Consider the following 26,194-nt stretch of genomic DNA (forward strand, 5'->3'; position numbering starts at 1 on the left):
GAGTGAAAAGGAAAGTTTACAAGATTGTAGTGAGACCAGGTATGTTGTATGGTTTGGAGACAGTGGCCCTGACAAAAAGATCGGAGGTGGAGCTGGAGGTGGCAGAGTTGAGATGCTGAGATTTTCATTGGAAATGACAAAGGAGGACAGGATTAGGAATGAGTATATTAGAGGGACACTCAGGTTGGACAATTTGGAGACAAAGCAAAAGGGGCGAGATTGAAATGGTTTGGACCTGCGCAGAGGAGAGATGCTGGGTATATTGGGAGAAAGATGCTGAATATGGAGCTGCCAGACAAGAAGAAAAGAGGAAGGCCAAAGAGGAGATTTATAGATGTGATGAGGGAGGACCTGTAGGTTGTTGGCATGACAGAGGAAAATGCAGAGGACAGAAAGAGATGGAAACGGATGATCCGGTGTGGCGACCCTCAACGGGAGCAGCTAAAAGAAGAGGATCAAGATCATTAGAGGAACCAAGTACGCGCACGCCCAGAAAATATTAATAAGGTAAAAGACAAAAATTACAAAACCAAAATCAGGGTGTAAGGTCTGCACACTAAATTGTTCCCAAAAACTAATTCAGTGGCAATGTTTCAATCAGTCAAATCTTCCTTATGCGCCTGAGGAAGAGCTGACTGACTGAAATGTTGCCAATAAATCAGGTTTTGGGAGCAATTTAGTATGTAGACCTTACCCCTTCAATCATCATCATTGTTGCCATCATCCTTAGACTCAGAGCTCGACCAAAGAAGTGGATGTCACCTGAAGATGAATCATGATTAATACAGTTTAGGGAAGTAAAGAGAACTGTTCATATGATACTGGGGACAGCAGTGGCCTGAATGTCAGATGCTTTAGGCAGGCTGGTGAGCACACAGGTTTCATTATCCAGACAAGTTGGAAATCTATGAGCGGAGTAACTGTCACAACATTCCCCTTCCCTCAGAACTACCATCAAAATGCCCTTGAGCAAGGCACCAAAACCCAAACTGAGAGGGTAAAAGTTGAGAAAAGCCTGGTGTTGGGGGTCCCCTGGTGACTCAACTGGTTAAAGAATAATTCAGTTTTTTTATATATATAACCTGGATCTTATTTTCATAGTTTTTGCCTTTGTACATATCAGTTATAATATAATTTTACCACCGCAGGACCCAGCTTTACAATGGCATCTTTTGGTACCATGGTATATGAATGTCAGACATGTTTCAGCAAGTCCAATTTAACTCAGTTATCTAAACCATATATTAGGAAATGAAGACAAAAGTATAAGTAGTCATTACTCAAAATGTTCAATATTATCAATGGTTGAGCACATTGCTAGGTCAATTCCTGGTTCTACTAGCAGGAATAAGCAGGCTGTACTCACCATCGGTCATAAAGCCATCGATAAACTACTTGGCCAGCACAAGTGAGAAGTCATAGATAATGAGGAATCATGTACACAGCCAAATTGAAGCACTAGGGTTTTTTTTGTTGTTGCCGTTATTGTTGAAAGGACAGGTTTAATAATAATAATAAAAATAATAAACCAATCTTACATAGCGCTTTTCTAACACTCAAAGTCGCTTTACAATAAACGGGGTGAAACAAGACAAGATAAACATAGCACAAACATACAGGGGTGGATGGGAATGGGAGCTACGAGAGGGAGAAGCGGCAGCCAAGGTTTAAGGATTATATTCCATGAGATCATAAGACGTTGTTGTAAAGCTGTGTCCAGCAGTGGTCCCATGTCCAGAATCAGTCCCATGTCCAAGATCTCTACAATGAAGCTACTACTACTACTTTCGGCTGCTCCCGTTAGGGGTCGCCACAGCGGATCATCCGTTTCCATTTCTTCTTGCCCTCTGCATCTTCCTCTGTCACACCAGCCACCTGCATGTCTTCCCTCACCACATCCATAAACCTCCTCTTTGGCCTTCCTCTTTTCCTCTTCCCTGGCAGCTCCATATTCAGCATCCTTCTCCCAATATACCCACCATCTCTCATCCACACATGTCCAAGCTATCTCAAGCTTGCCTCTATTGCTTTGTCTCCAAACCGTCCAAGCTGAGCGGTCCCTCTGATATAATTGTTCCTAATCCTGTCCTTCTTCATCACTTCCAATGAAAATCTTAGCATCTTCAACTCTGCCACCTCCAGCCCCGCCTCCTGTCTTTTCGTCAGTGCCACTGTCTCCAAACCATGTAACATAGCTGGTCTCACAACCATCTTGTAAAGCTTCCCTTTAACTCTTGCTGGTACCCTTCTGTCGCAAATCACTCCTGACACTCTTCTCCACCCACTCCACCCTGCCTGCACTCTCTTCTTCACCTCTCTTCTGCACTCCCTGTTACTTTGGACAGTTGACCCCAAGTATTTAAGATCTCTACAATGAAGCCAGTGAGTAAAATGATATCATAGCTGAAATACACGATGGTATATACTACTAAAATAAGACCCAGGCTGTAAAAAATGGAATCATCCTTTAGATGCAGACCATTACAAAGACTTGGATTCAAACTCTATCATCTGGGACTTCTGTAGTATCCCCCTCCATCCCCCTATCTTTTCTTTTTCATCTTGCCTTACACTGCCCATGTTTCTGTCCAATAAAATTAAGAGCATTTAGGGGAGATGAAAATTGCCCCCCATAAAATAAAGTTAAAAACAAATGTTGTGATGCATGCTCAATAATCCAGGTAAGAAAATCACAGAACGTTGAATCAGTTCATCTGGACACAACGTTTATTGAGTGAGAAACATTTTAAAAAAACTGAGTCTGTGGTCATTGCTGGGATTCTCCCAGGTCCAAGTGTAAAAAATTCCCACACTCCAAAATCTTGTGGAAAGCCTTCCCACAAGAGTGGAAGCTGTTATAGCTGCAAAGGGGGGGGGGGGCAGCTCCATATTAATGCCAATGGATTTAGAATGGGATGTCATAAAAGCTCCTGTAGGTGTAATGCCCAGGTGTCCCAATACTTTCGTCTATATGTATATCCAACCCTTCATCCCCTGCAAGCACTAGCCAAAACTAGTGCTATAAATAATAACTGGTCTTTACTAGTCAGGTTTTTAGCCATTCTGTGGCTTGTCAGGCTCAAAGCCAGCATCTCAGATAGCTTCTGTTTTTCAATGATTTACCATTTGTTTCACTGCCTCCTCACTAATTTCTCTGAATCTAAATAATGTGGTTGGACTGCCAGTTGGGTTAGATGGGAGCTTTAAGATTCCCACCAACTCATATCGATATTCATTTAATAGCAGTATTTCTAAAAGCTACGGTTAACACTCTTCATTTGAAACAATCACGACTTGAAACCATCATGTCAGTTTTCATCATCGTTTACTGTCCTCAGTATCAGTAAATTGAGGGCTTCTGTTTGAAAATCAGTAATTCTTTGGCAGCCTTGTTCAAAGTCTACTGAACAGCAGGAATGTGAGGGAGAGAGAGAGACTTGGTTGTTGTCACACCATGCAGTTATCATGAAAGCACAAATACATTCACAAATATGCACGCACGCGCGCGCGCGCACACACACACACACACACACACACACACACACACACACACACAGTGCTAGAATGCTAGATCATTGTGGCCACTGTCACTTCACTGCGCTAAAAGGCTCCGCCCCCAATCAAAACACATCACCATGCACTGAGCGAACGAGTGGAGTCAGGATGGCCATCAGGCTCTTTATAGGGGAAGGAAGGCGTTATATACACAGACAAGCATACACAGTCACATGTTAGCGCGTGCAAACAGACATACACACACACACACACCACAGATGCACAATGGCCCTCTCTGTGTTCAGCAGGCCTGCCGAAACTAGTCCAGTAAAAGTGGCACACTGCCCTTCCTGTAGTACGCACACACACACAAACACACTCTTTTCAAGCACAGCATCCTTCAGACTTCATCACAGGCTGATGGCCCTCCAGCTTCTCTTGTCTCCTTTCACCTCCTGTCTATTCAGCTGTTCTGAATGGAGTTTTGATGGTTGGAATGAGACAAACAAGAACATATTGCGCTGCCACGGCTAACTTCAGAGAGAAAGAGACCAAATGAGATTTCCAATAATGGAACGTCTCTCCCCCTTCTCATTCTGCGTGTGTTGCTCTTTCCCTTCCCATGTTCATCAGCATCCACTTCCCAGCTCCTCTCACACTATCTCCTCTCACCCTCCGACCTTTCCTTTGCTCATTTATTTATTTTATTTTTTGGATTTCCCCCCCTTTTCTCCCCAATTGTACTTGGTCAATTACTTCACCTCCGAGCCGTCCCGGTCACTGCTCCACCCCCTCTGCCGAGCCGGGGAGGGCTGCAGACTACCGCATGCTTCCTCCGATACATGTGGAGTCGCCAGCCGCTTCTTTTCATCTTACAGTGAGGAGTTTCGCCAGGGGGACATAGCGTGTGGGAGGATCATGCATTCCCCCTAGTTCCCCTGAACAGGCGCCCCAACCGACCAGAGGAGGCGCTAGTGCAGCGACCAGGACACATACCCGGCTTCCCACCCGCAGACATGGCCAATTGTGTCTGTAGGGATGCCCGACCAAGCCGGAGGTAAAACAGGGATTTGGACTGCTTATCCTTGTGTGTTGGTAGGCAACGGAATAGACCGCGCCACGCCACCCGGACGCCCCTTTGCTCATTTATTAACTCACCTGGATCTTGACTCGATCCATATGGTCCATCAGGATTTCAAACTGAACTGTGCAAGCTTTCAGTTAGCAGCAACATAATTTGATAATACTTAATGTTTCTTTAGGTGAGCATTTTGCCCCTAGAGATTTTTCCATCTTATTGAGGCACTAATGTTGTTTCGGTCTCCAACTGCATTTGGACTAACCTTGATTGGTCGCTCCAGCTCAGGCTTCTTATAACGCAGCCACATCATTCCAATGATTGCCATGGCGATGCAGAGCCAGTTAAAGAAGCTGAAGAAGTTGATGACAGAGAAGATGTCATTTGAAAAGGCATAGAGCAGCGTCATCGCACACTGGAGAAAGAAAGACAAGGGGGCAGAGAGGGGGAGAGAAGGACAATGGAAGATGAGATGAAAAGAGAAAAAAGAGATATCAGCCATCCAACCACCTGGTTGTGGGCATACCAAAAATACCAAAATGTTTGGTTTTCACAGCAGGGATGAAAATGTGTTGACCTCATAGACAATATTTAAATATTCCTTATGGACCTTATGGCTTGGAAGAACATAAAATCAAAATCAAAAGGAAGAAAAATTAAGACAGTAGGTGAAATCCTTTTTTTTTTGTTCTTGGCCCTACCAACTGTACTAGGGTACAGTACAGCTTTTGACAGTGGGTCTTTGTAAGCCTCAGCAACTACAGATATAATGCTGACATTATGTCAGTGTGGCAGCGACACTGTCCTAATACTTGTGCCTTTGACCATTTACTCTATGACTCTAGGTAGAGTCCATTGTGATTGTACATATATCACTACTGTTGACATCTGGGGACTAATCGGTTATATGACTGCATTTTGTTCTGGCTCCAGACACAGATTAGGAATCCGTCCATCCATTATCCAAGCCGCTTCTCTGAATTAGGGTTGCGGGATGCTGGAGCCTACCCCAGCAGTCATTGGGCAGCAGGCGGGGAGACACCCTGGACAGGCCGCCAGCCCATCATAGGGCCGACACATTTACGCCTAGGGACAATTTAGTATGGCCGATTCACCTGACCTACATGTCTTTGGACTGCGAGAGGAAACTGGAGCACCCGTAGGAAACCCACACAGACATGGGGAGAACATGCCAAGTCCACACAGAGTACGACCCCCAAGGTTGGACTACTCTGGGGCTCGAACCCAGGACCTTCTTGATGTGAGGCGACCGCACTAACCACTGTGCCACCGTGCTGCCTGTGTATGTCATATAAGTTTAATATTTTATAAATAGTTATTGCAGTCTGTGCACTTTAATGTGATCAGACTTTTATGTTATCAAATTAGTTTTTGCAAAATCAATGAGGGAACCCATTTAATCATTAAACTTCCCTTCAAAGCAGTTTTGGAAGATACTAATAACATTTTTTGTTGGCCTTGGAGTAGACAATAAACAAATTAACAACTACAAGTATAAACAACCATTTGTAAATTAATAATGTAATGGTAAAACTAGCTAAGTAATGAGAGTTCAAATGCTAAGGAAGAAAGAGAAGAAATGTGAGGAACGCATCAGTACTACAGCAATTTCAGCCACAACCACCATAAACTTGCTTATTGACTAGACTAATTTTTAGTTTTTGATTTTATTTAGTAAATTTTATGATTTTGTTATAACTGACACTACAGGTGTCCAAGTGTCTACTATGTGTAAATTTGTCAGATTAGAATCAGATTAGGAATCCATTCATAATCTAAACTGCTTATCTTGCTCTTGAGGTCACGGGGATGCTGGAGCCTATCCCAGCAGTCACTGGGCGGCAGGCGGGAGACACCCTGGACAGGCCGCCAGTCCATCGCAGTTTAGATTATGACACAGATTAGGATTATATCGGATAATTGGGAGTCCAGCAAAGAGACTTGTGCTCCCTCTGGGAGAAACGTGTGGCCCAGAAAGCAAAAGGAATTATCAGCCAGTCTGACTACATCCTGTCCAGTGAATTCACTGTAATGTCCTCAGGCTGGCATTAAAATGCAACACTTAGGGGAACAAACCGCTAGTCCGTATTGCTTTTGCTATCGGCTCACTAAACACCAACAGTAGTCATTTTAAATGAATGCCACATTATTTTAAATTTGTTTGAACTAGAATGGGTGTTTTTATCTTTGGTTTTTCACTGGTTTCCTCATGTAAGCCTGCATATACGGAGCGACCCGAGGGTGCCGGAGTGTCTTTTGCTGCTGGTGTTCCTTGTACCCATGTGCTGATCTGTTGTCTCTGACATGTTGCTTTTAGCCTGTGAGGTTTGTGTGTGTGTGGGTGGACTGGGTTGGCTGTAGAACTGAATTGCCCTTTTGGGATAAATAAAGTCTTCTGAGTCTGGGACAATAGAACATGTACAGTAAATATGAGTGAGGGGAGCGGTGTCATCAGGTTGGGGTGGATCATTGACAGCAGACTTGGCAGATGACCCTCTCTTGAGCCCACAAAGAACAACCTGTGAGAGAGGGAGACAAGAATATATTTTAATAAGATAAGGGGTTCAATTTAATGCATGCCACAACATTAACGTAAGTATGGGGTAGTGAGTGCATGTGTTATATGTGTTTTTGAGTGTTTCTGTGTATTCTGGTAGTTTTCCTGTGTATGCATTACCTGGAAGACGTAAATAGAGAGCCATTGACTGAGCCGAAGCAGGACAGTCCTACAAACACTGGGATGATCCATGCCATAGGACCCAGGTGGTGATTGCCAAAGTCCTGCAAGAGACATACCCCATAAAGTGATGCACTAAGGTGAAGGAACAGAACAGGGATCATTGACAGGTGGAAAAATCTTGGAAATTTTCTGTAATGTTGAGATTATTTCTGTACCACTGTTTTAGGTAAAGAATAGATTGATGCAACGTTCAAGGCAGGCTCTTGGACGTACTGCCCATAATGCACACGAGAGGGTCCAAGAGTATTTTTGTTAAAGCTCTCTAAATGTAGGCTACATGTACGGTTTGTACCAGAGCCATTTTATTTGAGACAGCAGTCACTTACATTAGCAACACACAGTTAAGCAGCACATAGCCGCCGGCTGTTAACGTTGCGATATTTGTGAGGATTCAAGACTTTTGATATGGTGTATCCACAGGGAAAAAGGCTAAGCTAATATTTACATGTGGGTTTGGCAGATTTAGGTTGCCTGAATGACACTAACATGAAGGGTGATGGTTCACTGTGTTGTATTGCACTATACCTGCATGCACTTTCAAAGCTGGTCTTCAACCAGCCCAAAAGTGCACACGTCACTCTGCTGTTTATACCCCTTCACTGGCTCCCAGTTGCTGCCCGCATCAGATTCAAAACCTTGACGCTCGCTTACAAAACAGCAACTAAAACGGCTCTTGCCTACCTGAACTCCTTTATTCAGGTCTACACTCAGTCCCGCTCTCTACGCTCTGCCAATGAAAGGCGCCTGGCACTTCCACCACAACGGGGCCCTAAGTCACTAGCTGGACTCTTCTCTTCTGTAGTTCCCCTGTGGTGGAACGAGTTACCAAACTCCAATCGATCCGCTGAGTCCCTCTCCCTCTTTAAGAAGAAGCTAAAGACACAGCTCTTCCATGAATACCTCCACACCTGATGGTATTTAAAAAAAAAGTGCTTCTATGCACCCTATGCATTGCCTTTGTGCACTGCTTGTTGACACCTATGTCCTATCAGACTTGAACCTCGTTGTTTTTTTGTTACACTTACTTTTGTTGCCGCCTCCTGACTAGAGCCTTGCTTGTGTTGTATTAACTCTCAGATGTACGTCGTTTTGGACAAACGCGTCTGCTAAATGAAACTGTAATTGTAAATTGTATTATATACACTCCTAAACTACTGCCTCTGAGCTGGCCATCTCGCTAGGGGTCTCGTTTATAAAACAGTGCGTAGGAGCCTTACTAAAAGTGCACGTGTGCACAAAAGCCGAAAATGGCGTGCGCTGTACAGGTGCGCACATTCTCCCGTCAAATTTGTTTTTATAGATCACAAATTATGCGTGGGAAGTGGCGTACGCCTCTTTCAGTCTCCGTTTTGTGCGAGCGCAACGGTTATAAATGAGACCCCTGCAGGTCTTTGTACTGCTGAGGTGGACACACTAGGCCTAGCCACAATAGATTTTAGTGAGTAGCACGCATGTATTTTAGATGTAGTGTGTGGTGTTAACTGTGATGTTCGCTCACCACAGCCACAGCCTCTGATTTGAGCATCTCGTCAGGGCTCAGAGTGGTGAAATATGCCAGGTTGGTCAAGACATACACTATGGTTACTATGGGCAGAGAAATAATGATGGCTCGTGGAAGGTTCCTGAAAGGGAGGAAGAGACAGAGAGACATATATATCCAGAAGTAAATCATTAGCGTGAGTAACTACCAGTTTCATGGGAGAGTTTTCTGCCCCTTAGACTTACTAATTTTCTGGGGGGGGGTTAGGATTTTTTTTCCTCCCCAGTTGTATCTGGCCAATTAACCCACTCTTCCGAGCCATTCCGGTCGCTGCTCCACCCCCTCTGCCGATCTGGGGATCTGGGGAGGGCTACAGACTACCACATGCCTCCTCCTATACGTGGAGTTGCCAGGCGCTTTTTTTCACCTGACAGTGAGGAGTGTCGCCAAGGGGACGTAGCGCATGGGAGGATCACGCTATTCCCCCCCAGTTCCCCTCCCCCAAACAGGCGCCCCCGACCGACCAGAGGAGGCGCTAGTTTAACAACCAGGACCCACACCCACATCCGGCTTCCCACCCACAGACATGGCCAATTGTGTCCGAAGGGACGCCCGACCAAGCCGGAGGTAACACAGGGATTCGATCCGGCAATCCCCTTGTTGGTAGGCAACGGAATACACCGCTACGCTACCCAGACGCCCCCATTGATTAATTTTCTATTTGAAGTGATATAAAAAGATTACAGATATGGACAAGCTTACGAATTTTCAAATATCAGTTCACAGTACTCACTTGAAAGGCTCGATCATCTCCTCTGTAACAAAGTTCAGGTAATTCCTAGAAGCACAGAAAGACAAGCGTCCAAGTTTCACTTCCTGTCACGGTTTTTTGACAGTCAAGGTTGGTCAACTGTTTCATAGCATGAGCAACAAAAAAAACTAGTTGTGGGGAAAATAACTTCTGTATAGAGAGAGTCAGTTTAATGGCACAAAGTCCCGTTTAAACATTGATGCTGATGTCAATATGCTGCACTCTTTTCTACTCTGTTACACAACGTTTAGTTTTTTTTCCCACCTGCTACGATAACACCAAGTCACCGGGTTACAGTTGTAGTGCAACTTGGTGGTCGAAGAAACTTTATTGTGACAGGATTGCCACACAGCTCGTTTTAAGCAACATACAAAACTGTCTTTCAATGGTATTGTATTGGGATGAACGTCAGTATTGTCATATCATGATACACAATTTGGTTGTCTAAATTAATGGTAATGAGAACCCCTTTAGTGAAATTTTCTCAAAATTAGATTTTTTACAAAATGAGGTCTGAAATATTTGAGGCAGTTATTTTATTTATTTATTTATTTTGGACCCCTCCCTTCTCCCCAATTGTATCCAGCCAATTAACCCACTCTTCTAAGCCGTCCCGGTCGCTGCTCCACCCCCTCTACCGATCTGGGGAGGGCTGCGGACTACCACATGCCTCCTCTGATACATGTGGAGTCGCCAGCCGATTCTTTTCACCTGACAGTGAGGCGTTTCGCCAGGGGGAAATAGCACGTGGGAGGATCATGCTATTCCCCCCAGTACCCCCCCCCGAACAGGCACCCCGACCGACCAGAGGAGGCGGTAGTGCAGCAACCAGGACACATACCCACATGCAGCTTCTCACCCGCAGACACAGCCAATTGTGTCTGTAGGGACACCCGACCAAGTCAGAGGTAACACGGGGATTCAAACCGCCGATCCCCGTGTTGGTAGGCAACGGAATAGACCACCACGCCACCCACATGCCTTATTTGAGGCAGTTACTATTTGAAAACTAGTTTTGGTTTGATACTTAACATTACCAAATGGATTCTTAAACATGTTATTTTTGCATACGTAAGCAGATATTCTGATATATATATATTCTGTAAACTTCAATAGGACTATTGCATTAATGCTATTTTACATACCAGCCAGCATAATACTTAACCCCTTCTTGGGAATGAAAATTCATCATCCTAATGCATGAGAAATTACACTAGGTGTAACTTCGCAGTTGAGTAGATATACAGACTACCATGACTACCAATCATCTGTTTGCTTCAAATAACGACTACCAGTTATCTGTTAGCTTCACATAACTACTTCATCTCCGGGCTTGTTCCCTGTTTTCCAGGGGTCACCACAGCAGATTTTACAATTTCCATCTGTACCCTGTGAGGGCACACCACCAATGGCGGTCGTTGTTAACGCGGGCCTTGACCGATCAAGTATGGAGCCTCGACCGATCCGGTATGGTCTTGTCAATCCGCATACTGATTCGGCAAAGTTTTACATCGGATGCCCTTCCTGACATAACCACTAGCCCTATGGACAGGGGCACAGGTAAAGCCCTGGAGGCCATCCCACTATTCAAATAATTTACCAACAGTAATTGGGCAGCACAGCTTGTGAATTGAAAGCACTGCAAGGTTGTCGGGCATACTCACCAGCCACCGTAGGCAAATAGGCCGCTGTAGAGCGCCAGACCGATGTTGCCAAAGTCATACTTTGATCCCTCGAAGGAATTCTCCGGAAGCAGTCTGTCCGTATCACCTGTGAGACAAAGAGTTGAAAGTAAAGAAGGAAATAGAAGGGGGAAAGGAAAGAAAAACTAAGTTGTGTTCAGTCAATGAAAAATAAGTGCTGTTCCCTTCCAAAGTGCAACCACGCACACAAAACGTCTTCAAGGTAAAGTAAAAATATTTGGGTTAAACCCATCTCAAAATGTGGACTGTTCAGAAGCTGTACAAATCAAGGAGCTAGACAGGCTGAACTGGTCAGTAACTGACCCAGACTAGAAACACCATGGAAATAAATCTACCTGAGACACTGATGAAGCAGCAGACAAATAGAAGACGGTAGAGATAGAAAATGGAGGCAGGATGGATGGACAGAAATGAAATGAAAACAAAGAGGCAGAGAGAAATGGAAAGGTGTGTTCTGTTGTCAGGCCAGTCCAGTCAATTTTATTTGTATAGCCCAATATCACAAATTACAAATTTGTTGTGAACATGTAAGCTTTTTTTTTCTTCCCTTTAGCCTTTTGCATCAAAAAATTAATTAAGTTATACAATGGCGAGACTAGGGGTTTAAGAAAATATTCATATACTTGAGCGTTGTGATACTTGATCGATTTTTAAAAAACACTGCATCGAATCTTACAGGAAAATGTCATCGATGCTTTGGTGCATGTACAGAACTTATCGGGAACAACTGCAGGGGTTTTTCATGTACTATCCCTTTGGCAGACAGACAAAGGTAAGGCTGAAAAATCAGCACATTTCCCCCCTTTAAGATTACACTAAAAAAAAAAACATGTTGCAGCGCTACTTCATTGTGTAGTTTACATCTCTGACCACTAGGTGGCAGGTGCAGTATTGTAACAGGGCTGCACAGAACCACAACAGCAGGCGTCAACAATGCCACATTAGCTACGGCTCCGATTACTCCAATTTTATGCAGGATGAGGTGTTTTCTTAGTGACTTTCCACATTTTTTGACAAAATACTGCAATTGATCACAATGTTTGTAGTATCGCAATACATCACAACATAGTGAAACATGACACTTGTATCATGATTCGGATCGCATCTCCAAATTCTTGCCAATGATGAACAGCCCTAGGCGAGACTGGCCATTTGAATGCGATTTGGAAACAAAAAATTGAATTGGGGTCCTTGATGAGTGGCAACAGACTGAATATAAGAAACAGCCCACTCGCCACTCTGCACAATGAGGTCTGAGTGGAGAACGCAGGAGAAAGGTTCTAGATTCGGCCATGTGACAAAGTCCGGGTCAGGAGGTATCTGGACTACATTCCTGAAGCACTTCTCCCCCATACCACATAACCACAAAGCCTTGCACACACACGCACACACACAGTCTCAGACACAGATTGTCGCTAAACCAGCAGCCCGGGGCTATGTTGGTAAAGGGAGGGTTCCTGCTTAGCGTGAGAAAAAAATCGGATTGTCCCTCCATCTATCTGACTGCTTCTCACAGGGAGAAGACGTGTCGCACTCACACTGAAACAGGACAGAGACGCTAAGTTTCCGTACTTACATGTCCATACTTAAACACATACAAGAAAGATGGACCAGTTTATAGGAAACAGCTGATCATTTGACAAAATTCCCGTATTGCATTTTTTATTCGACAAAAGTTTCCATTGCCCATTTAGTACATAAACTCTTTATTGACAAAAGCAAAAAACGCCTCAAGTGAGAATTAAAGTTTAACTGTTACTGAAGAAGTTTTTGCTGTTTCCATCCAGTTTTTCCAATGCAATACTTCATAATGTGCATAAAAATGCTCTGATGGAAACGTGTAGAGATACATACAGAGAAACATACAGAAGGACAGATGCAGACAGACAGACAGATAGAGAGACAGACAGGATGTCCCTGAGCACTCTTCTTCCACCTGTCTCTCTCATCTTATCGATCCACCACTTTGTCCCTCACAGCGGTCTGGGGAGGGGCTCTGTGCCGGAGGGTCAGTGGAATCTGTGGAATCCATCCCATACTGTTTTGGCCAACATGCAAACGTCCGTGGAAAACTTTGTTCAGGCAAGCGTGCATCTGACAAATTTAGTTTGTCGCCTTGGGATGTCAGTCTGCAAATAGGTGTTCCATTGTTTTTAGGGGTTTTAAGACTCCAAGGCAAAGGGGAACCCATGAACACACCGACTCTCATGTGACTGGCATCAGCCCAAGCCCCAACACCCCCCCCCGGCCTCTGTCTCACACACATGAGGATTTTCACATTCCTCCTTTTCAACCTCTGATTAAAGGGTATCCAGTAAAAGCATATGAATGCTTGTTAAGTGCCTCACCTTCATACAGTCAGTGAGGTTGAGGTCTCCAGCTAATATGACGGCTGCTTAATATAAGGCTCACCTTGACCTCTGACCTCTCCTTTCCATATCCGCTCTTAGAACATGGAACATGGTTACGTGGTGTGAAGGACTGAAGGTAAATAAATGCTTTGAATTCCAGATATGTGAGCATCCTCAATCCCACTTTCCTCTCTTCTTTTGGTTTAAACCCCCCCCCCAATTCTCTCAATGTAAAGCAAAAGGCTAATTGCCTCTCCCCCCATTGTAGAAGATTATTGAGCTGATGCTGTATTATACGTATGTATATTCGTTTGCGCAGTTACATTAAGCACACTGAATACGTTAAAAGACTATGATGCTGTCCGGGTAGGACAGCGGTCTATTCTGTTGCCTACCAACACAGAGATTAGTGGTTCGAATCCCCATGTTACCTCCGGCTTGGTTGGGCATTCCTACAGACACAGTTGGTTCTGTCTGCAGGTTGGAAGCCAGATGTGGATATGTGTCCTGGTCGCTGCACTAGCGCCTCCTCTTGTTGGTCGGGGCACCTGTTCGGGGGGGAGGGGGAACTGGGGGGAATAGTGTGATCCTCCCACACGCTACATCCCCCTGGTGAAACTCCTCACTGTCAGGTGAAAAGAAGCAGCTGGCGATGCCACATGTATCGGAGGAGGCGTGTGGCAGTCTGCAGCCCTCCCTGGATCGGCAGAGGGGGTGGAGCAGTGACTGAGACAGCTTGGAAGATTGGGGTAATTGGCCAGGTACAATTGGGGAGAAAAGGGGGGGGGGATCCACAAAAAAAGAAGACTATGATGCTTTAATCTTGATACTGTAAGAAGAAAAGAGAAGGACTGAAGTCAAGGAAGGTGAATTAAAAACCCTTTATATGAATGGCTTAGTGGCAGGTACACAAACAGGCTATCATATTTCAACTGAGGGGCCTGGCGGCCTGTCCAGGGTGTCTCCCCGCCTGCTGCCCAATGACTGCTGGAATAGGCTCCAGCATCCCTGCGACCCTGAGAGCAGGATAAATGGCTAAAGACAATGGATGGATGGGTCTTCATCAGGAAGTAAGATACAGCACCAGTCAAAGGTTTGGACACACTTATTCATAGTTGGGTTTTTCTTTCTCCTTCCTCTTCTTTTTTGCTTGTTCTCTTTTTTCTCAGGGGTCGCCACAGCCGATTTTACAATTTCCATCGGTACCCTGTAAGGGCACAGCCCAATGGCGGTTGTTGTTAGCCCGGGCCTTGACCAATCCTGTATGGAGCCTCAACTGATCCGGTATGGTCTTGTCAATCTGCATACTGAGTTGGCAAAACTTTACGTCGGATGCCCTTACTGACACAACCACTAACCCTATGGATGGGGGCACAGGTAAAGCGCTGGATGCCATCCCAGTATACATGGACATGCACCCATGCCTGTTGCCACGGGTTTTTCTTTATTTTTACTAAATTTCACTTAAGAACTAAATGTAACAACTCGTTGGGGATGGGGGGGGCATTTGAAAATGTATAGTTTTTTATTTAAAATAGTTTGAATTTTAATTTTCCTTTTCACTTTGTTCTCCCCAATTGCATCCGGCTAATTACCCCACTCTTCCAAGCCATCCCGGTCGTTGCTCCACCCCCTCTGCCGATACGGGGAAGGCTGCAGACTACCACGTTTCCTCCGATACATGTAGAGTCGCCAGCCGCTTCTTTTCACCTGACAGTGAGGAGTTTCACCAGGAGGACATAGCGCGTAGGAGGATCGCGCTATTCCCCCCAGTTTCCCCTCCCGCCCCGAACTGGTGTCCTGACCGACCAGAGGAGGCATTAATGCAGTGACTAGGACACATACCCACATCTGGCTTCCCACCCGCAGACACGGCCAATTGTGTCTGTAGGGACGCCCGACCAAGCCGGCGATAACACGGGGATTCAAACCGGGATCCCCGTGTTGGTAGGCAACAGAATAGACTGCTACACCACCCGGACGCCCAATTTAAAATAGTTTTGGAAAGACATTCAGAAATAGGCCGTGAATTCAAGATTTTGAAAAATGTCCATTCGGTCAATTGTGTCCAAACATTTGGCTGGTACTGTATGTGTCCTATTTTCGCCAAAGACAAGAGTTGGAGTCCTTAGAAAAAACAATGTTTTAACGTTTGGATTCTAAAGTGGATTGGGACCCACCAGGATTTGGAATCCTACTTTAGGGGAATTATTAAAATTTAGTGTCTCCCCGCCTGCCGCCCAATGACTGCTGGGATAGGCTGCAGCATCCCGCGACCCCGGTTGGGATAAGCGGCTTGGATAACGGATGGATGGATAGTGAAATTATGTACAGTAATACATGAATAAATATCATCTATATGGTATGTATATATCAGGATGATTATTAATATTATCATCAATATAAATTTTGATTTTGACATAGGTTAGTGAAAAATACTAAACTTAATCCTTCCGACTGGGTTTTAGAAAGTTGTCTGATGGTAAACTGTGGCGCTCCCACAACCTGGCGATTTTTAAAAGTCTTCATTTATGGGTTATACTAACTGTTAGAAGTGATAGAGGTTATAGCTGCCTTTTTCCCTCTTCTTTTCTTACTTGGACTGGTTTTCATTGAGAAATGATTGGAGGTGTGGTTAAGCAGGTTTTATAAGAGGATGTCACTGTGAGGTGCGTGTGCGTCTCCTGGAGTTAGTTAATGGCGAGAGGTTGCCTAAACGCCTCAGGATGCGCCACTTTGAAAACGCGGCACAGGTTCACACCATTCCAGCTTTGAAGGACTTTGAAGAAAACCAAGTTTCTTTTATTTTTGAGGATCCATCCGTGATCAACCTAAACTGAACTAAACTACCAAGACGGTGTCCGCCACTTACGGAAGCTGAGACCCACGTGGCCGAGGCCTTTTCGGAGGGACCTGCTAACTGCTAGCCTGCTACCTTGGTAAGCTAGCCCACCTCCGCTATTTCTCTCGTCTTGGAAATCAGTCCTTCTTGTTTCTTCCCTCATTTCCAACTTTTCTACACACTCCAGGTTAGGACTAGTATTGCGTGTTTAACCCTTAACCCCTACACCCGACTAGTCCTTAACATAATTTGAGGCGCTCGTCCGCGATTTATTTGAAGATTAAATGCATAATAATGTTTGATAAAACTGGTTAGCGATTAGACGTCAGTAGCGAGTTACATCCAAGCATTCTGTTTGTGAGAAGAGGCACAATTGAGTTGGATTCAGCTCGGGAAAAGCCGTATGTTGCTAGGTTTGGAAGTAGGCCACGGACATACAGCTATGTGCAGAATAGCTGCACGGTGCTAACTTCTCACTTAAAACAGATGGTTGCATGTGTATGTAAAACTAAGCTAGCTAGAAGGGAAGTTAGTGAATGCATTTATCGTGTGTGTTGAGGTTAAAAACAGGGATATAGGTCTACAGGTTGATAACGGGTTGGTTTGGCTTGTTAGCTGATAGCTACTTGCCCAATGGTGGCAGGTGTTTTGCTGGTGTGTACTGCAGTGTATCGGTTTTCGGTCTTCGAGTAACATCATGAGCGCTCTGTGTGCGGTCTGTTGATATCAATTTCTGGGAATATTCCGATTTATGAGCTACCTCTTTTTGCAGGTTATATGTTTTGTCGGTAAGGCTATTTGGTAATAGTTACCGTAGAGGTAATTTTGTGAGAGTCTTGTCTCTTTTGGTTAGCCTAACTTTTTGAGAGAATTTGATAACGATAACCATGGCAACGTTCAATGTAGAGGAGTTTTGTGGGAGTGATTTTGGCCAAAAGGAGTTGCGTAAGCTTAAAAAGGAAGATTTGCTTGCAGTAGCTCAATATTGTGAGGTAGACGTCACTCCAGAGAGTAAAAAGCCAGAGATTGTGGAGACCCTGATTTCAGTGTTACACCTTAAAGATCACATACATGAAAGAGCAGAGAGAGAGGGGGGGAGTGGCTGTTTCAGCTTGAGTTAGCAAAGCTGACATTAGAGCAAGAGAAGCTTAAAGTGAATAACATTGACTTACAACGTAAGCACCAAGCTTGTTTTGATGTTTCCAGCTGTTTGAGACTCATGCCAAAATTTAATCGAGATGATGTGGGCTCTTTCTTTGATGCTTTTGAGAAAATTGCCAAAGAGCTAGAATGGCCTGAGAATAGGTGGACGTTGCTTATCCAGAGTGTGCTTGAGGGCAGAGCCCAGGACATGGACATGATCTGAGTCATCACCATGAATATCACTAGAAGACAGTCCACAAACCCTGTAATGTCTGGTGCTACGGTGCCAAGCTACAGTGTCATGACTTCTCTTGACAGCATCAAGGATCCCAGCCAAGTGTTTCAGATGCTAGGAAATGAGATGCCGCAAGTGCCTCAGAAAACCAAACCAAACCAAAATCGAGCTGGCTGACTGCGCAGCTCTGAAAAATATGATTTAAAACTCCCCAATGTTAGTGGTATTCCTTATATATGTGATGTTGTCCTACAAAAGGACAAGAAAGGAGAATGTGGCACCGTGTTATTTGCAGAACATGTCTGTATATGTTCTCGCCACAAAACCCCCACTCGTCTGCTCAGGCACGCTCAGATCACCAATGGCAGTGTAAAGGAAATGGGATAAAATTCAGACATGCAGAGTACACACACACACACACACGAAAGCATGCACGCGTACAAACGGAATGACATTTGAATGCGGCATGCACACAGGACCATGCAAGCGTGCAAGGTACATATATTTATATTTTGATATAAACAAATTTAAGTTGGCGTGCGTCTTCACACGTCGAGAATGTGCACACATACAAAAACACATATCTTAACCCACATTTTGTCCACATCCATCAATGGTGCAGTTCTTTGAATGCTCAAAACAACTGAAACTCTTGAAAGGAAAGTATGTCAGCGTGGTATGTCAGGAAGATCTGCATGCTTTTAGAAACCTCCTGTCAACTTTTAACATTTCCTCGTTGACTTCCTTGTTTAGATTTTGGACATTTGCCATCAAAGCCTCAAAACGAATGCTTCCTGTCAGGAAACATTTTTGCAGTGGACGAGACACACTACTAGCTATGAATGAGGAAAAGATGACCATGGAAATTGCAGATGCATTGTTTCTGCAGGTTACTAAATGTCTACACCTTTAGATTTGTATGTGTGTGTGTGTGTGTGTGTGTATGTGTTAGCAAGCTAGTTCACAGTTCAAGTTTTTTTTTGTCTTCTATTCTTCAGAAACGTGCTGTGCTTCTTAAAATAATCATTCTATAAGAAATGTTAAAGGTAAATCTCTAAATCTGAGCACGCAGGAGGATCACACATAAACAGTAACTGAATGTGCTGAGCTTCTACCCAGCTTAAAAAAGGATTTAGTGAAGTGATATACTGAATAAACATTACAGTTCCTTATTGAACCGAGACATAGCAAAGTACCAGACCTACAAATGAGAGGAGTTACTATTCATGCCCCTGCAATACACCCAAACAGATTATTAAAGAGGTACTAAACACTTAAACATGTTTTTTGAGATGTAAACTAAATTATATGGCATACATTTGTATTATCATTATTATTATGTATTGTATTATGGTGTATTATTATTACTGTATGTATACATTGTATTATGAGGCATACATTGTAAAAACACTTTGAGTGGTCGGTAGACTAGAAAAGCGCTATATAAAATGTAGTCCCTTTACATGACTGTATGGTGATGTGATGAAACACATCAATGCTGGTGTTATTACTGATATTTCTTACCTTTATAAAAATCAGCATTTGATGGGTTGAAAATGGCTCAACGCGCCATCTACTGTGGCGTGAAATCAGATCAGTTCAGGGCTGATTTGAGACTCTGCTGTCTCAAATCAGCCCTGAACTTTGCAAGGCCAAAGCTGACATAGAGTCGACCGGTTGGGGTTTAACTTCGTCATGAAAAAAAAAGAGGAATGTTAACGACCTCTAAATCAGAGGTGGGCGACCTATCTCCCCCTTTCGTCTTTGGTACATTCGCGTTGCGGTGGTAGGGGGCATCTTCATGGGGTGTTGCCCTACACTGTGCCGGAAGGCGGGCCGGAAGAGGGGACCATGGCGGTGTGCGGCAGCGACTCTGAACACGTGCCGAGCCCTTTTCCAGGATCTCCCCTTTAAGTCCTGCCTCACACACCCATGCCCCCCACTCTCAGCCCCTTGCCCACTTATTAGCATACTTCAAAATTATGCGGTGGGTGGAATTAGGTTCAGACCTGGGGGAGAAGTTACACTTTAAAAGCTCTTGGCTTGTTGTTAACAAAGAGACGGGCAGCCTAGCCTATGTAAAGTAAGGCTTTACAAAAAGGCCATTAATTTTATACACTGATCTTTTATTTTTACTTGAGAAGAATAAGACTACTTTTCAAACTATAGATTACATGGATTAAGCCGTTTTTTTTATAGTTAAAACAGCATGAAAGATATGTTTTTATAATTAACAACAATAATAAATAATAATGCATTTTATTTATAGAGCACTTTTCAGAGATGCTTTACATAAGTTAAAATGAACATAAAAGCAACACATCAAAAACATAAAACAGCATGAATCATACATTAAAAGCAATTCTGAAAAGATGAGTTTTGATTAATGATTTGAATGTGGACAGACAGGTGCAGTCTCTGATGTGTTGGGGAGTGGGGGTTCCAGAGGGAGGGGGCAGCTATGGAGAAGGCTCTGTCACTCCAGGTTCATTGCTTGGTCTGCGTTGTGGAAACAGGAGCTTGGCATCGGCGGAGCGAAGGCTGCAGGAAGGACTATGGTAGTGGAGCAGGTCGGTGAGGTAGGGGGGGGCCTGTTTATGGAGGGCTTTGTGAGTGAAGATAAGAACTTTGAATTAGATCTGTTGTGGGACAGGGAGCCAGGGGATGTTCTGGAGGACAGGTGTGATGTGGTCACGGGAGTAGGCGAGCAGCAGAGTTCTGGTTGTACTGGCATTTGTTTAAGACTTTGGAAGATGAGCTGTAGAGAATGCTGTTGCAGTAGTCAATTTTGGGTGTGATTAAGGTATGAACAAAGTTTTGGCAGCAGAGAAAGAGTGATGGGCAGAGACGAGCTATGATTCTTAGGTGGAAAAAGGCAGTTCTGATGATTTGATTGATGTGTTCAAAGGAGAGGTTGCTGTTGAAAATGATTCTGAGACTGCGCATGGGTGGGGAGGGAGACAGAGTGGCGTTATAGATGGTGAGGCAGAAGTTTTGCGCCAGAATGCTCACCACACATAAGCTTGAGGGAGGAATCATTGAGCCAATTACATGGGGGGATAATTAGGTGGCCAGATGGAGAGAGCCAGGTAGGGAATTTTGCCAGAACACCAGGGAATGCCCTACTCTTCGTGATAAGTGGCATGGGATCTTTAATGACCACAGTGAGTCAGGACCTCAGTTTAACGTCTCATCCGAAGGATGTTATCTCGTACAACACACCTGTCCCCCTCACTGCACTGGGGCATTGGGATTTGATTTTTTTGTTGTTTGTTTGTTTGGTTTTTGGTTTTGTTTTTTCAGAACCAGAGGGAAGACTTCCCCCTGCTTGCCCAGCAACTCAGTTTTCCTGGGAGGTCTCGTATCCAAGTACTAGCCAAGCCCATACCTGCTTAGCTTCTGTCATTTGGCAGAGCCAGGGTACATGTTGATATGGCTCCCGGCAAATATAAGACGTCACAGCCTCAGTGTACTCATCCAGACTGTTGGTGGCAGTCCTAAAACCATCCCAGTTGGTACAGTCCAAGCATGCACAAAGATCCTCCATAGCTTAACTAGTCCACTTCTTAGATGTCCTCACAACAGGTTTAGAGAGTTTTAATTTCTGTCTGTATGCAGGTATCAGGTGGACCATGACGTGGTCAGGGTGTCCCAGTGCAGGGGACTGCGTGATAGGCACTGTTGATTGTAGTGTAACAGTGATCTAAAGTGGTCTCCTCCCTGGCCGGGCATTTATTCAGCCTAAGGATATTTGGGTAACTCATGGCTGAGATTCCCTTTGTTAAAGTCGTCGAGGACAGTAACGAAAGAGTCCGGGTTTGTCCGCTCCACACACGGTATCTGGTCGGCAACCATGTGCTGTGCCTCTTGGACGTCGGCCTGCGGTGGAATGTAAACACCGGCCAGAGTGAATAAAGCGAACACGGGAGGGAAAAGGTTTGCAGTTGGTGAAAAGAGTTTCCAGAACAGGAGAACTGTGCTGCAGAACCACTGTCACCTCTTCACACCAGCCACTGTTAATATAAAAACAAATACCTCCACCTTCTGTTTTGCCGAAGAGCTCCGTGTCATGATCTGCTATGAGCAGCTGGAAGCCTGCCAGCTGCAGCGCAGAGCCTGGTGTTGATCCACGCAGCCAAGTTTCCATGAAGCGCAAAATGCAAGGTGACAAAAAGTCTGTTCTTCCTGAAGCGATGAAGTGTGTCTAGTTTGTTGTTGCACCGTGATTGCACATTGGAGAGAGATTCCTAGCAGCGGAGTGCACAGTTCATGTCTGCGGAGACACACGGCCGCCCTATCCTCCCCTCTGGCGTTTCGAACACGCACGTGCGTGCACACACACAGAAATCAGAACAGCCATAAATCTAGGTGTAAACTTTAGGCACAGGTCAGTTACACACTGGGTGTTTTCAGTTGTAGAGAAGCTCGTGAGTTGACGCTGTACTGAGAGAGGATAGCTTGGACAAGTGTGTGTGTGTGTTCTGCCACACCTTCTAGTAAATAAGATATTGGCAGATTATCTTTCAACAGGTGAGAGAAAGATAAGCCTCGGGGGGGGGGGGGTGAGACAAAGAGGGGAAAGAGATGAGAGAGGGAGGGGAAGAAGAAAAGAGACAATGAAAGAACAAAACGAGATAGAGACAGAGAAGGTGTGGAGAGTCAGACGGAGAGACAAAAGAAACCGATGATGTCAGAATGAAAGCGAAGAGGAGGCTGGTTTCCAGGCGGTGTGGGCAGGTTTTAGACGGAGAAAACAAGAAGATTACAGGTGCTAATCTGGTTACAGTGGTTTCTAATCTGAGAGACCAAAACAGGCAGCGCAACCAATGGCAATGACCCACTCCAACTGTACTGGCCTCCATGTTGTTGAACTCAACCACACACAGGTGCAGACACGCGCGCACACACACAAGCATGCATGAGCACATACACATTTAAATGCACAGCAGCTCACTCACACACACAGGTTGACTAATTTGTGGTATCTACTAGCTGAAAGGCGGGGCAGTGTGTTAAGTGTTGTATTTCGTCCAGGTCAGGACAGATTAGGCTGATTGGAGTGGAGGTTTTTAGTGTAGTGTCAATATGTCTTATTTCTTCCAGCCACTCCAAGTCATGGATATAACTTCACATGCATACTGCATTTCTTTCTCATTTTTTCCTGCCTCTCTCTCTCTCTCTCTCTCTCTCTCTCTCTCTCTCTCTCTCTCTCTCTCTCTCTCTCTCTCTCTCTCTCCCTCCATCTACAGAACTTAGTGGAGGAGTGCGTACAAATACATGGCGGTCTTGTAGCAAAAATGGCTACCAGTCAACTCCCTCCACAGAGTGATTATAAAAAGCAGCATACATCACTGTACATCTACATACAAAAAATTGGACAATAGTTGTGACAGCCACGAAGATCAGACAGGACAGGGTGCAGCTAGATCCTACGACAGACTCAGTCACATAATCCACACATAAGATTTAGTACTATGGGGGGCATCCGGGTAGTGTATTAGTCTATTCTGTTGCCTACCAACATGGGGATCTCTGGTTCAAATCCCCGTGTTGTCTCCGGCTTGGTCGGGCAGCCCTACAGACACAATTGGCCGTTTCTGTGGGTGGGGAGCCGGGTGTGGGTACGTGTCCTGGTCGCTGCACTAGCGCCTCCTCTGGTCAGGCGGGGATGCCTGTTCGAGGGGGAACTGGGGGGAATAGCATGAGCCTCCCACGCACTACATCTCCCTGGTGAAACTCCTGACTATCAGGTGAAAAGAAGTGGCTGTCGACTCCACATACATCTGAGGAGGCATGTGGTAGTCTCCCTGGATTGGCACAGGGGGCGGAGCAGCGACTGGGACAGCTTGGAAGAGTGTGGTAATTGGCCAGATACAATTGGGGAGAAATAGGGGGAAAGAAAAAAAGATTTAATACTATTGGATACAACTTATTACTATCGCATAATGCATTTAGCCTGGTTCAGTTAAAAAAAACCATCTAACTGTACTGTATTTGGTCTAATTATGGCATTAGACTAAATACACTGTAGAGTTCTTGCAACACTAATGTGTCGGAGGTAATAGAAACCTGTCCAAATGGCTCCTGTTTCTTGTACTGACTTTCCTAAATTGAAGCCTCATCTAACTGAATCTAGACATGTATGCCAACCACTGAGCTCCACCAAGAGAGACTGCCTTTATGGTGATTAAACCTGGTCCAAGACAAAATGAAAGATTGATTTCTTAATTATGCAGAATGACTAGCTAAAGCTTTACTACAAGAAATCACTGACAAAATATCCATCCATCCATTATACGAATGCTTATCCTGCTCTCAGGGTTGCGGGAATGCTGGAGCCTATCCCAGCAGTCATTGGACGGCAGGCGGGGAGACACCCTTGACAGGTCGCCAGGCCATCACACAGGACCGACATACACAGACATTCATACCAAGGGACAATTCAGTACAGCTGATTCACCTGACCTACATGTCTTTGGACTGTCAGAGGAAACCGGAGCCCCCAGAGGAAACCCACGCAGACACGGGGAAAACATGCAAACTCCACACAGAGGATGACCCGGGACGACCCCCAAGGTTAGACTACCCCGGGGCTGGAACCCAGGACTTTCTTGCTGTGAGGCGACTGTGCTAACCAATGTGCCACTGTGCCACCCTTACAAAATATATGGTTCCAAAAAGATATTAACAATTTATTCATCATCAAACTAGGAGCAACTGTTACACCCCACCAATTACCACACCAAAATAAAATACACATGCATGGTGCTTGAAGCATCATGCTTCTGGTGTGAATCAGCAGCCACCTCTTCCAGAAGAATGACTGCCGATTTTGATGTCTTTGTTTGCACATCAGGCACTGAGAACTTAACTATGACAGCACAGATAAGCTTGATGGTACTGGACATCTCTTTTGTCTTGCTTTCTATCAGTCCTAAAGCCCTATCTCGGCCACTCATGACCAGCCATTTCCATCCTCTGGGCTGTTTTCAAGTACTCTTTGTTGGTTTCCCTCCCATTCCCCTCACTTGTTATACAGTCAGCTATTCTCCCCTCTCTGATTCTCAGCCTCCCTCTCTCCATCCTCTCTCTACTCTGGTTTAACAATTCCAGTCAGTGTTAAGGACTTGTTTGCAAACCGGGCAGCCAGTCTGAGACCCTGACCTTTGACCTCCACACAAACAGACAGTCAGCCCTTACCACCTACTATCCCTTTCTGAACCGCCCATGAGAATGGCGCATGACTTTCACCAATACAGTTTGATAAAAAAAGGCTGTTGTGAATAGTGCAGGTCAACGATCTCCAATCCCAGTGACAACATTGAGTACGTTTATACAGTAACCAATAACCAAAGTACTGAAAATAATCTGTTAATGACAATATTTTGATTAAAAGGTTTACATGCTTTGGAATAACCCATTTTCTACATTGGCGGCCTTAGCTATGTTTTCACCTGTTTCAGTTGCAACAGGCCCCGCCCTCCCAAAGGGTCCCCAACTGACACGCAAGAATTGAATAACTGACCCACTGTTGACTTGCCGCACACCTGTTCCGGCTTCCGAAAAACACAACAGTGGCTAGTCAGTCACTGCTAACGTTAGCTCTTGGTAGCCTTTCTAAAAATGGAGCAGCAACAAATTCAGCCAGTCCCATCATCATTGAGGGCAAGTGTTTGGACGCATTTCCCAGATAGCATCCGGATGTGGGCTACTTCAGGCAATGATGCGGCACTGATGACCTTCCTCTGGCCCTGACAAAATGAATGTGAGCCTGAAGTGGCCCACATGTATAATAGCAAATATGGCCCAAATATGCCAAATCAAATGTGGGCCTTTTTTGGCAAAGATGCGGTGCTCTCGGCAACATGTAATCTGGATGTGACCCTGAAGGGGCCGTGTGGTAAATGGTGAATATGGCCCAAATATCACAAAACAAATATGGGCCACGTTTGGCAAATATGTGGCACATGCAGCATTGCTATGTCTTGGTACTGGCCCAGATCTGGCAAACGGGAGCAGACTGCCCAAGTGCCATCATTCCACGCGGTATGTGGGCCTGATGAAAATGTCAGTGGCTGGAAGTGTCGCGATGGGTCCGGGCCACAGCAATTTTGCTATCTGGGTTTGGATTTTATAATTTCCCGGGGGAAGATTAGCTTGACATGACTCATTCAATATGCAAGATTTGCAAAACGAAAGTTAAGTATTTTGGGGCCACTACAAATGTTAGGTCTCACATCATACGCCATCACCCAGAGTTGAAAGATGTGGAACAACGACCTCCTGCAACATTAA

The 26,194-nt window shown here is 44.8% G+C and overlaps 1 protein-coding gene across 1 annotated transcript in view; it reads right to left on the minus strand.

Moving 5' to 3' along the window:
• The window catches only part of slc7a5 (solute carrier family 7 member 5), a 44,450-nt gene that overhangs the window by 7,968 nt on the left and 10,288 nt on the right, over nt 1-26,194 (minus strand). The window contains exons 3-8 of the mRNA XM_056281170.1: nt 11,290-11,395; nt 9,608-9,652; nt 8,833-8,956; nt 7,272-7,375; nt 7,017-7,113; nt 4,839-4,988 (exon numbers count right to left, since the gene is read on the minus strand). Coding sequence (XP_056137145.1) covers nt 4,839-4,988; nt 7,017-7,113; nt 7,272-7,375; nt 8,833-8,956; nt 9,608-9,652; nt 11,290-11,395 — 626 coding nt within the window. The remainder of the gene's footprint in view (nt 1-4,838; nt 4,989-7,016; nt 7,114-7,271; nt 7,376-8,832; nt 8,957-9,607; nt 9,653-11,289; nt 11,396-26,194) is intronic.

This window comes from Lampris incognitus, chromosome 6 (assembly GCF_029633865.1).
Source record: "Lampris incognitus isolate fLamInc1 chromosome 6, fLamInc1.hap2, whole genome shotgun sequence".
Taxonomy (NCBI): Eukaryota; Metazoa; Chordata; class Actinopteri; order Lampriformes; family Lampridae; genus Lampris; species Lampris incognitus.